We start from the raw sequence: 12,754 nt of genomic DNA on the forward strand, positions 1-12,754 counted from the left end.
TTTTGGCTGTAGTTCCAATCAAGTATCTGCTCAGTTGATCAATTTTGATACCTATGGAAGTCAGTTCAGGCAAAAACCAAAAAACTTAAGCTCGTTAATGGGTTAAATACTGCTACGTAGGATTACCCCTCCCTTTTTTTTTTTTTGTAAACGATTGCAAAACCCAAGGATTAAGTACGTGATCCCTAATCTTTCTGCTTCTAACATCAAAAGAAACGTCAATCTTAAAAAAAAAAAAAAAACTGTCACTAAAGAAAAAGACTAAGGCAGGCAAAAGTCTTTGCTCTGGCATAGCTGAATTTGTCTTGTTTAGCCAAAATGACAGAATTACTGTGAATATGGGCTCCCCACCGCCTGCCACATCAGACTCATCATTTACAGGCCTCTGGGATGAAGCAGGTCTCTAACCCCAAGAACTGACAAGCAAGTGCACAGACTTTACAAGCTATATGTTTTTTAAAAACCACATACACAGGGACGCCTGGGTGGCTCAGCGGTAGACTGCCTGCCTTCAGCCCAGGGCCTGTTCCTGGAGTCCTGGGATCAAGTCCCACATCAGGCTTCCTGCATGGAGCCTGCGTCTCCCTCTGCCTGCCTCTCTCTCTCTCTCTCTCTCTCTCTCTCTCTCTCTCTGTCTCATGAATAGAATAAATTTTTAAAATCTTAAAAAAAAAACATACACACACATACAGGTCATTTTATTTGAATTTCACCTAAGTCTGGGCTAGTTACCAAGAAGTCTGCATTAGAGTCTAGACTAACTCAACCTGTACAATAAAGCTATTAAGCAGGCGTCTCTGAAAGAGCTGCTGGCCATCCTTACAGGTCTCCAATGACGCTTCTGCAGGGCCCTAGCTTTGGGACTCCAAATTCCCGAGACATCATTTGAAGACTCACTCAACCTCAAATTATCCCTCTCCACGAACGTTTTTCAAAAGGACAGAGAGAAGCCAGGACACGCCTCCCATCACTACTGGACTCGGTCTCACACTCAGGCAAGACTTTCCGGACGGATCTGATAATGCAGGATCTGCAAAGCCGACCGACTACCTAAGAGAGCGCAGCCCAAACCACCCAGCCTGCCTTCCGTCTGCTCCGCGGCTGGCACGCTCCGGCCGAGGGACACACGCCTCCCAAGGGACCCAGAGTCTGCACCAAGGGACCCAGAGTCTGCACCAAGGGACCCAGAGTTTGCACCAAGGGACCCAGAGTCTGCACCAAGGGATCCAGAGTTTGCACCAAGCGACCCAGAGTCTGCACCAAGGGACCCAGAGTCTGCACCAAGCGACCCTGAATTTGCACCAAGGGACCCAGAGTCTGCACCAAGGGACCCAGAGTTTGCACTAAGGGACCCAGAGTCTGCACCAAGGGACCCAGAATTTGCACCGAAGGACCCAGAGTCTGCACCAGGGGATCCAGAGTCTGCACCCCCCTAAGGTGCTGCCACCGTCTCGCTCCCAGAGCAGCGAGACCAGCACGCCCCCCACCCCACCCCCGCACCCCCACGGGGATCCCGGGGCAGGGCAGAGAGCGAACTGCAGAACCAAACCCGCGATGTCTCCAACTCGCAATCCTCCCGCGGAGCACCGAGACCTGCTCCAGGACGCTGGGCGCTGGGCGGGCTCCCGATGCCCCTTGCCCCCCCCCCCGCCCCAGCCGACCTCAGCAGCGCCCGCCGAGCCGCGCCCTCCGCTCCCGGGCTCCGGGAGCCCCCGCCGGCTCGCTCGCCCTGCCGCCCCCTTACGGACTAGGGACCTCGCCAAGGTGCCGCCCCGCCTCGGGGCGAGGCAGACCCCCCCGGAGCAGCCCACCAGGCGGCCCGGCCCCTGCAGGGCGCAGACACCTCGCCCCGAGCACCGAGGCGCCGCTCCATCACCCAGGGATGCCAAACCCTCCGGCTCGGAGGACCCTCCGGACCCCCGTGACCCGCCTCTTCCGACACGGAGCACCCGCCCAGCCGACCGCTCTGCCCGCCAGGCGCCGGCGACCGCGGCAAGAGGAGCCCCCGGTTCCGGAACCCCGGGACCCCCGCACGTCCGCGTGGACCCCGCGCCCCGCCCCCCGCCCTCCCGCGCCCCGCGGAGCCGCCCCCGTCGGGAGCCAGCCCGCCCCGACCGCTCCGCAGCCCGGGAGGCGCGCCCGGGGCTTCCTCACCTGGGGGCGCCGGAGGGCGAGCGGACCGAGCAGCCCCGAGCCGGAGAAGGCGGCGGCAGGGAAGGGGCGGCCCAGGCCTGCGGCTGCCGCAGCTCCGAGCTCCCCGCCAGGCAGCGCCCGTGTGTGCAGAGCCCGCCCGCTTCGCGCGCAGCCGGGAGACCGAGCCTCCGCCGTGCCCGCCGCTCTTCCCGCGAGATCCCGGCCGCGGCCAGGGGGCGGCCGCGGCGGCTCGAGTGACAGCCGGCGGAGCCTGTCGGCGGCGGCGCGGGGGGCGGGACTCGGGCCCCCTCGCGGCCAATGGCAAAGTAGAAAAGGCGATTCGCCCCGCCCACCGCCTCTCCCCTCCCCCGCCCGTCACAATTAACCCGGGGCGAAGGTAGCAGCGACCTGCGGAGAGCGGCGAGGCCTCCGGGAGGGCGCGGCGGGGGGGGGGGGGGGGGGGGTGCTGCTCAGCCTCGGTAGACACACCTGGCTCGGGGAAGAAGCGGGTCCTTGCTGCGGTGTGGACCGAGGCGCCGTCACCCTTGGTTGCGGTTACGGCGCGGCCCCGAGGGCGCCGAAGGCTGCACCTACCTGGTCGAAAGCGCACCCTGCTGGGGCTGCCCCGGTGTCAGCCTCCCCCTCCACCCCCACCCCTCCCCACCTCGCCTCTCTTCCCTCCCAGCCTCGAACAGGGCGTCATTGTTGCAATGCATGCCCGTGAGCTCGGGACATCTGGTCTGACAAAGGACTGTCTTCTGATCCGTGCAACTTTTTGTTTGTTGTTTTTCTTTTGTTTGTTTTTCCTACTGCAGGCCTTCTAGAAGGGTAAAAAGTAAATCTCGCCTGAGTCCCAGTATTGCAGGTTTACAAAATTGCATGGAAAAGTCCCATCACGGTACACCCCAGCGTCTGATACTCGCGGGACACTGAATAAATGTGAAAGAAATGAATGAGGAATGTGATATTTGAATATTTGAAATCTGGACCTGATTCCCCCCCCCCCCGCCGCCCCCGAAAATTTGGGCCTTTTTGGCCTTTTCTCTATAATAACAGCTCGTCTCTTCACCCATAAATCCAATCACTCCATTATGATGCCTATTCTGTAGCCTTCATTCATCTTCCCCCCCCCCTCCTTCCGTTACCCACAGCGAGAAGTGCCCTTTCTCCTCATCAGGGTTAACCCCTGCACCTGTGCATGCATCTCAGCCTTTCCCAGGTTTTGTTGAATCATTGGATCCTTTCTTTCCCCCATTATCAATTTTCCTCTCTAATCTAGCTCTTTTCTCCTACAAACACACTCAGTCTCCTCCAACCTTTGAACAGAACAAAACCACCCTACCTCTTCCACCCTGTAAAGCTATTCTATCTCCTCTCAGAATCACATTTTCATGAGAGACATTAAAGTGTTTGCTGTCTCCACTTTCTCATCTCTTATTTTCCCCCCGACTACAATGTTACTTTCACCCACACAATCTACTCTTCTCTCAATGGTCACAAAAAAACCTCTTTCCTAATGGCAAATGTTCTATTTTTGGGCTTCTTTCCCAATGACCTCTCTACAGCTTTTGACAGTGCTGGCCCTCTCCTCCTTTGGTGCCTGCCTAACTACATTCTTCTCATTCCCCAACTACTCTTCTGACTTTAGGGGAGTAGGGGAAGGGGGGAGGTCCCCTTTCCTGGTCTTCAAATGGTTATGTATTGATGTTTCCTTATCTTATAGCCATATCTTGTCCAAAAAAAATGGACACATTTTTCTTGTCTAAGAAAAATGGCCACACATAGTTGCACACTTTGAATGCCAATAAGTGGCTCAGACAAGAGCTGTTAGAAGAGGCCAGTGGGAGGAGGCATGAATATGAAGCTGGGTCTTATAACAGTAGCATGGCCCATACAAATGCAGGGCAGAAATAGAGGCCTTTCAGAGAAAAATAGTATGAACCAAACACAGAGGAAAGGACGTGGGCCTAGTCTGGCTATGGGTTGACCAGTTTGGTTGATGGAAGATTCCTGCAGAATAGCAGTGGGAGGTAAGATTAGAGAGGAGTCAATAGTAAAAGGCCTTCCAAATCAGCCAGGCTGATTCAACTTGGTTCTGTATTAAAGATTGGAGCCAGAACAAACCCTGATATTTGTAGGGTACACAAAAAGGCTACGTGTAGAAGCCCACAGTCAAATGTATAAGTATGTAAAAGTTATAAAACAAGCTAACAAACTGTGAAATTAAAATGTGTATGTGTGCATGTGTGTGTGTATCCTTTCACCTTGAAAATACACTTTCAATACAACTTGGAAGACCAGGTCTGAACTTAGAATTCTGGGATTTCTCAGAGTCCCTTGCTAAAACAGGGAGAGCTGGGTTCCATACAGAGCAGCCCTCTCCACTTCGCTTCCCACAGCCAGTTAAGCTTCACATCCCATAGGCCCTCCAGCCCACATGTCCACTTTTCCCTCTACAACACTGTCATTTCTTGGCCACTCCACAGGTCCAAGAGTATTTATCAGAAGGTCTAGGGGAGAAGACCACACGGGTCCTGGGAGTGGGCTCACAGCCATTTGGGAAGGGAATTCTGGCTTCTGGGTACCTGGAGCAAGGTCTGAAGAGGTGAAATTGGCTCCAGAGGGACACATTTCCTTTGGTTTGTTGGCCTCCTGCTCGGTATTTAGGAATGCAGCTGGAGAAGAGCCAGAGCCGGAGCAGTGCCCCTAAAAGTCAGGCCCCCCCAACTGTGCCTAAAGGTGGTACCAGCAGAGCCACTAAATTTCTCTAGAAGGCTAATAACCCATGTAGTAGATCTGTATCTTGAAGCATACATCTGTGTGTTTTCTATGTTTCCTACCTCGTCTTCTCTTGCACTGGTATATCTCAAATGGCAGGAATATTCTGGAAAGAAAACTCTTCTTGACTCTGTCGCTATGTGGCATCTCTCTCTAATGCCCCTTTTCATAAACTCTACCATTGTATGATTCCCTTATCAATCAGTGTATCAGAAACCCTGGTTTCTCTAAATGTGAGAAAAGAGAAAAGCTATGAAGCACTTTTAGCCTGAACTACAGCTTGGAACACAAACATGTGACTTCTAAATTAAAATGCTTTGGAAGTAGAAGCTCTTGAAGAGGCCCTATGTCAAGGGTACACCAGCGGGATGAGTACTGAAAAGGCACTAAAGCCACTGCAGACAGGGACACCCCTCTCACCATCTGTCTCAATGGCACGATGCTTCACTCTGTGGCCTGACAGTCACGCTCTGTCTCTCAACCTCTCCATCTGTTCCCAAAGTGCTCCCTTCCTCACGTCATGCACTAAGAGCTGCCAAGGAGCCAGAACCACCAGGGTCTCTGTTTTCGAGATCCAAGCCGAGAATCCTGCCCAAGAATCCTCACATCTCTTGGTGGTGCTGCGGGTGATTTCAGCAGAGCTTTGGCACTTGCTTGATCCTAGGACTAGAGTCTGCTCACAGCTTCACTGCTACCATCTGTGGCCGGTCTTTGCCAACCAGCAGGAGAGCAGAACCAGCTAGCTTCTCACTCAGTTTTTGCCATCTGCTGGCCGTATATGACCTGTTAGGCCAGGTGAGTACAACCAAACACTCCCATCCCTGTTGAGAATCCATCCTTACTGGTGTCCCACTATTAGAGCACGCCCTGCAAAAAGCCAGCTCCTGCCCACTGCATATTCGTGAGTGATGTAGAAGACATTGTTTGAGAAGCTGGAAGAAGAAATCAGACCCAACTTCCATTCCATCCCGGTGCAGCTTTGGGGGGAGCACCTATTTGGTTAGGTTGGAAAGCTGAAATTCTATACAAATTACCCCAAGAATGAAGGAACCGTGTTCATCAGTTCATTTGCTGATCATGTACTAAACCTCTGAGTTTGGTTGTTTTTGGCAGATACTCAGTCACAAAGGGGGAAAACCAAGAAAGTTGTAGTGGTTTTAAAATATGTCTACAAATTCTTTGATACACGTCCCTTCAAGAGGTAGAGCTTAATTCCCCTCCCCCTGAGTATGGGCTAGACCTAGTGATTCACTTCTAACAAAGAGACTACGGCAGAAGGGACAGAGGATGACTCCTGAGACTAGGTCGTAAGTGGTGTTGCAGCTTCTTCTGTGGTCTTTCTCTGTAATCACTCACTCCAGAGGAAGCCAGCTGCCATGCCATAAGGCCATTCAAGCAGAGGCCCACATGGCAAGAAACTTAGGCCTCCAGCCATTATCTATGTGAGTGAGCCATTTGGGGAACCCCAGCCTCAGTTCAGGCCTCAGGTGCCTGCAGCCCCAGCCAACACCTTGATATAACCTCATGAGAGACTCAGCCAGAGCCACCTCGCTAAACCTCTGCCAGATTCCATACAGAAACTGTGTGAGATAATACACATCTCTTGTTTTAGGTGAGTTCATTTTTTACATCATTTGTTACACAGCATCATTTGTTACTCTAATACAAGAGTATTAGGAGTAGTTTGGTCCTCTCCTACTCCGGGACAAGAATCGAAAAACTCACGCCTGCCAGTCATCAGGCACTGATTAATGTCACCTAGTGGGGAAAGAATGAATTTGTAGCCATACTTGCTACATCTACAGTTCCAGTGGTGCTGCTACCAAAGAAAGTGGAAGAAACCATTTCTTGGTGGGAACGAAGATTCCAGTGCCTTCAGACTATTTAGAGCATCACAGCAATTAGAGATAACAACAACTGTGTGCCATTTGGAGGCAGTTAATAGTGGGTCTTGAACAGTAGGGAAAACTTCTCTCTCAAAAGCTTCGAGTGCTTCACACATACCACTGTCATCCAATCTTACGGGAAAGTATGTTTCCATGAAAACAGAGGGGAAAAAAAACCCTCAAACATCCTCTTACCCATCCATATTAACTAAGTATGAAAAGTTGAAGATTCTGTGGATAGGGCCCCTGTCAAAATTAAATTGACATCCTGACACCATTAAGTGCCCATGTGAGAGCAGAGTGTATTTGACAGCAAGAAGATTGAAATTCTTTCTGAATAAGAAACTGTGTTTCTGAAGTCTTAACATTGTGAATTAAGATTCAGTGGGAGAGCAATTTCCCTATTAAATAAAAAATGAGGAGAAGCCATAGAAAAAGGAGACCAGTTAGCCAAATTACATACACTGCCTGTCTAAATTCACTTTACATATGTACGAACTATATAGATGGGCCATATATACGGAATCAAGTAATTTACAAGTTGACTGAGAGAGAACTTACAGCCAAGAAGATATATTTGAGATTCATTTGCATCTCCAGGATTCAAATGACTGTAACACAGACGTGGTGATCTTCCATTTCCTTTAGCAGTGAGAGCAAAATGAAGTCTTTAAATAAGATCCTAGAAAGACTCTGAATTCTGTACCCCTCTCCCAACCCCTCACCATCAAATTTTAAAAATCAGCCAATGCTTAATGAACAGCTACTAAGTGCAAGGCATTGTAAAGATGCAAAATATAAGCCACAGTTCCTGCCATTAAAAAGAAAAAGTCAGGGGGGTGAGGGTGACTGGGTGACGGGCACTGAGGTGGGCACTTGACAGGATGAGCACTGGGTGTTATTCTATATGTTGACAAATTGAGCACCAATAAAAAGTAAATTTATTTTTTAAAAAAGAAAGAAAGAAAAGAAAAAGTCAGGGCAGCCCGGATGGCTCAGCGGTTTAGCTCCACCTTCGGCCCAGGGCATGATCCTGGAGACCTGGGATGGAGTCCCACATTGGGCCCCCTGCATGGAGCCTGCTTCTCCCTCTGCCTGTGTCTCTGCCTGTCTCTCTCTCTGTGTATCTCATGAATAAATAAATAAAATCTTAAAAAAAAAGTCATATGGACTAGATGAAAATCAGAAATACACAGTGCCTTGCATGTGGTAAGTTCCCAATTGCTAGCAGATAAGTGGATAAAAAAATATCCTTGACAACCTGGCCAATGGCAAGGACCTCACCCCTTCCTTCTTCTAACAAAACCCTTCTTTTGTTCAGCGATGTGCTCAGCCCCAGGAATGAACCTTTCATTTGCGCTAATCCATCTCAGCTATTCCATTCCCCTATGCCAGATATTCATTTTCCCTGCTTCCTTGCCAAGTGATCCAAATTTCTTGGATGGCCTCTAAGGAAGCTTTCCTTTCTCTGGAAAAGTTCCCTCTTCACCTGTTCCCTTCTTCCTTCTGCTTGGAATTCCGGCACCAAGTTACAATATTTGGGATTGTGGCAACCATCTAGTGACCATGGGGAAATAAATTAACGAACAGAACAGACAAGAAGAGCAACAGAAATTTGAAGTCTGGAGAGATCACTCACATTTCGGGGGGTAGGATGGATCTAGGTTGTCTTTTACCTACTAGACATCCATTCCTCCTTCTTCTGGTAACTGTATATCAATTTTCCTTTGGGGAGCCACCCAGTTGTCACTCTCCATGCATGCAGGTCTGTGAGGCTGACCCCACCCATGGATCCCAGGATTGGACACATGAACCAGGCCTGGTTAATCAGAGCACCATAGCAATAGGTTCAGGATGGGAACATGACCCACCCTTCCCTGGGACTTGTGTTAGAACTTTTAAGAAAGATAACCATTTTCCCTGAGGTTGGTAAACTGGTAGGATGTAAGCCCTGAGTTTCTGGGGCTGCTACATGAACCTTAGTGTCACCTGCTCCACCTAACTCAGAGAGGAATCAGCAGATTAGATCAGTCACTTTAAGCATCTAACTCTTGGTCTCAGTTCAGGTCTTGATCTCAGGGTTGTGAGTTCAAGCCCCATGTTGGCCTCTACACCCAATGGACTTGTTGATTACATGAACTAATAATAATAATTGTTGTTATTATTATTACTTTTTTTACTTAAACCAGTTTGGGATCTTCCTCATTATTTGCAACTGAAAGAGTCCTAATACAGGTGACTAGGATTACTGTACAGAGAACGTGGGATATGAGCTTTACACTCAGGATGGGTAGAAGTTTGATAACAGAATAGGAGAGGGAGCTTCTGGACAGAGCAAATACTATAAACAAAAGCTTAGAGTCAGTGAGTAAAAATGTGTGGTGGAACAAACAATTTGCTTTAGAAAGTAAGGGAACACAGAAATATAGTTCAGAATCAGATTACAGACAGGCTTCAATGCCAGGCTGAGTCTGAGCTTTATTCTTTAGCCAACTCCGCATCAGAGGCTTTTAGAGGAGTGATCTGGTCAAACCAGTGTTTGGGAAGATTAATCCAGTAGGATCCCACAAGGTGGACTGCAGTGGGGAAAGCCCAGGTATGAGACTGTGAGAGTAGAACCCAAGTACAGGGTAGCGGCGGCGGGAAGTGGTGTAGTGGCGGGCGTCTAGGCCTCTGCTGAGGGCAATCCGGCGGGAATCGGCGCCATCAGAACCGCCATCATGACTGTGGGCAAGAGCAGCAAGATGCTGCAGCATATCGACTATAGGATGAGGTGCATCCTACAAGACGGCCGGATCTTCATTGGCACCTTCAAGGCTTTTGACAAGCATATGAATTTGATTCTCTGTGACTGTGATGAGTTCAGGAAAATCAAGCCAAAGAACTCAAAACAAGCAGAAAGAGAAGAGAAGCGAGTCCTTGGTCTGGTGCTGCTTCGAGGGGAGAACCTGGTCTCAATGACAGTAGAGGGACCTCCTCCCAAAGATACTGGCATTGCCCGAGTGCCACTTGCTGGAGCTGCCGGGGGCCCAGGGATTGGCAGGGCTGCTGGCAGAGGAATTCCAGCTGGTGTTCCAATGCCCCAGGCTCCTGCAGGACTTGGAGGGCCAGTCCGAGGGGTTGGTGGGCCATCCCAGCAGGTGATGACCCCGCAGGGAAGAGGCACTGTGGCTGCTGCTACAGCTGCTGCCACTGCCAGCATTGCAGGGGCCCCGACCCAGTACTCGCCTGGCCGTGGGGGTCCTCCCCTACCCATGGGCCAGGGGGCACCGCCTCTAGGCATGATGGGCCCACCACCTGGCATGAGGCCTCCCATGGGCCCGCCGATGGGGATCCCTCCTGGTCGAGGAACTCCAATGGGCATGCCCCCGCCGGGGATGCGGCCCCCTCCCCCGGGCATGCAAGGCCTTCTTTGACCCTTGACCACAGAGTTATGGAAGTAGCTCCACAGAGGCATGGGCCCGATTGTCACAGACGTGTTTGTTTGTTATGCCGTTGTTCTTGGAGTCTCACAGGATTGTCTGGTTTCCCTTTCAGGGCCCCCTCCCCCGGGAATGTGCCCACCAAGGCCCTAGACTCATCTTGGCCCTCCTCAGCTCCCTGCCTGTTTCCTGTCAGGCTGTACATAGTCCTTTTACTTCCTTGTAGCCTGTGAAACTAGTTTATAATAAACTCTTAAGAATATTGTAAAAAAAAAAAAAAAAAAAAAAAAAAGAACCCAAGTACAGAGTCTGGCTGAGATGAGATGACCTCAACAGTAAGTGACTGCCCAGCAGGACAGAACTAATCAGATTTTTTTATTACTAAATAGTGTGGGAACTCTTTTTTTTTTAAAGAATTTTTTTAAACATTTTATTTATTTATTCATAGAGACACACACAGAGAGAGAGGCAGAGACACAGGCAGAGGGAGAAGCAGGCTCCATGCAGGGAGACTGATGTGGGACTCGATCTCGGGTCTCCGGGATCACGCCCTGGGCTGGAGGTGGCGCTAAACCCACTGAGCCACCAGGGCTGCCCAGTGTGGGAACTCTTGATGAAGGTTTGACTTAGAGACAGAGTACTTATGTTTAGTCATACATACATTTCGCAGATATTTACTCATAGAGCCCAGCACTCTGCCCAATGCTTTTTGTTTTTTGCTTTTTTTTTAACCCCTGAGGGGGTGTACCATTCCTGGAAGTACTGCAATACCAGGTTGATACATGGAGTGGATGGAGCAAGCTCCTATTCCATCCCCCTGCTCCAAAAATCCATTTAATATATTGTCCTCAGATAGAGGACGGATCAGATATTAAACTGATAAGAACAGATACTACACTTGATCTTAGCCAAAAGGCAGAGAGGCGATTTTTTTATTAGCCCCTGAGGGGGTCTCCCCAATGCTTGATGCATAATAATAGATAAGACGCCTGTGAAGACTAGTCAACGAGGTATACCTCCATGAAACTAAAGACAATCCTGATAGGTGCTATGAAAATCATTGGGTGCTGTGAGATCATGTATTAGGGAACCTAATCATGGTCTCATTAGGTTTCTAGGAGTCAGGGAAGGCTTCCTAGAAGAAGTCACATTTAAAATGAGACCGGGAGATGTCACAAGAGTGGTGGCTGTGCAGCTGGCAGGGCGGCAAAATGTCTGGCCTGTAGCCTTCCTCCTTGGTTGAGGAAATGACCAACCAGTACAGTATTCTCTTCAAATAAGAGCAAGCCCATGATGATGCCATTTGGTCGGTTGCCTGGGGGACAAACAAGAAAGAAAACCCTGAGATGGTGGTTACGGGGTCCCTTCTAGACCTGGTGAAGGTCTAGAAGTGTTGTGATGAGAGGCTGGACCTACATTGGAGTCTAGAGAGACATCAACTAGCCGTGGTGTCTGTGAACATCAGTCACACGCTGCCCATCGCTGCGTCCAGTTCTCTTGACGCTCATATTCATCTCTGGGACTTGGATAACAGCAAACAGATAAAATCTATAGATGCAGGACCAGTGGATGCCTGGACTTTGGCCTTTTCTCCTGATCCCCAGTATCTGGCCACAGGAACTCATGTGGGGAAAGTGAACATTTCTGGTGTGGAAAGTGGGAAAAAGGAATAATCTCTGGACACGAGAGGAAAATTCATTCTTAGTATTACATATAGCCCTGATGGGATGTATCTGACCAGTGGAGCCATAGATGGGGCCATCAATATTTTTGATATTGCAACTGGAAAACTTCAGCACACACTGGAAGGCCTTGTTATACCTATCCGCTCCCTGACATTCTCCCTGGCTTCTCAGCTCCTGGTCACTACATCAGATGATGGCTACATCAAGATCTATGATGTACAACATGCCAATTTGGCTGGTACGCTGAGTGGCCATGCATCATAGGTGCTGAATGTTGCATTTTGTCCTGACGACACCCACTTCATGTCCAGTTCATCTGATAAAAGTGTGAAAGTTTGGGATGTTGGAACAAGAACGTGTGTTCACAGCTTCTTCAATCACCAGGATCAGGTCTGGGGAGTAAAATACAATGGAAATGGCTCAAAGATTGTGTCCGTGGGTGATGACCAGGAAATCCACGTCTATGATTGCCCTGCGTAAACACCAGAGTCTCGCAGGCTGGTGTGCAGGTCATGACATTCCGTACCTCTCTAGCTAAAAATAGAGTGTTTATTGGAGCAGAAACTTAAAAAAAATAAAAAATAAAAAATAAAATGAGACCTGGGGCAGGAGGAGGAGTTAGCATGGCAGAAGGGGTTGACAAATAGAACACTTCAAGCAGAAGCGTGCTGAGGTCAAATGGTATTTCTACCAAAAATATGACAAAATTCTGACATGGCTTTCCTGCAAAGTGTAGAGTCTAAAGAGTTAAGTAAGAGGCTACCCCATGCAGGGTCTTCCGCAGAAAGGATTTGGAGCTTTATCCTAAGAGCAATGTTAGCATGTTTTTTTCTGAGATCAGTCAACTCCA

The 12,754-nt window shown here is 49.5% G+C and overlaps 2 protein-coding genes, 1 non-coding gene and 1 pseudogene across 4 annotated transcripts in view; 2 read left to right on the top strand and 2 right to left on the bottom strand.

Moving 5' to 3' along the window:
• Positions 1–2,330, bottom strand: part of GLCE (glucuronic acid epimerase) — a 113,825-nt gene extending 111,495 nt beyond the window's left edge. For both annotated transcript variants that reach the window (XM_055320052.1, XM_055320053.1), the window contains exon 1: positions 2,155–2,330. The gene's annotated coding sequence lies outside the window, so the exon portion shown is untranslated. The remainder of the gene's footprint in view (positions 1–2,154) is intronic.
• Positions 2,331–9,454: 7,124 nt separating this feature from the next.
• On the top strand, positions 9,455–10,489 carry LOC129506355 (small nuclear ribonucleoprotein-associated protein B-like). The gene has a single exon (XM_055320023.1). The coding sequence runs from the start codon at positions 9,518–9,520 to the stop codon at positions 10,211–10,213; it is 696 nt and encodes a 231-aa protein (XP_055175998.1). The 5' UTR covers positions 9,455–9,517; the 3' UTR covers positions 10,214–10,489.
• A 467-nt stretch (positions 10,490–10,956) lies between these two features.
• Positions 10,957–11,147, bottom strand: LOC129506503 (U2 spliceosomal RNA). Its single transcript, XR_008663825.1, has one exon. It is a non-coding gene; the product is annotated as a U2 spliceosomal RNA (small nuclear RNA).
• A 319-nt stretch (positions 11,148–11,466) lies between these two features.
• LOC129506395 (SKI8 subunit of superkiller complex protein-like) lies at positions 11,467–12,434 on the top strand (annotated as a pseudogene).
• Positions 12,435–12,754: the final 320 nt, after the last annotated feature.

Source organism: Nyctereutes procyonoides, unplaced genomic scaffold, assembly GCF_905146905.1.
Source record: "Nyctereutes procyonoides isolate TBG_1078 unplaced genomic scaffold, NYPRO_anot_genome, whole genome shotgun sequence".
NCBI classification, from domain to species: Eukaryota; Metazoa; Chordata; class Mammalia; order Carnivora; family Canidae; genus Nyctereutes; species Nyctereutes procyonoides.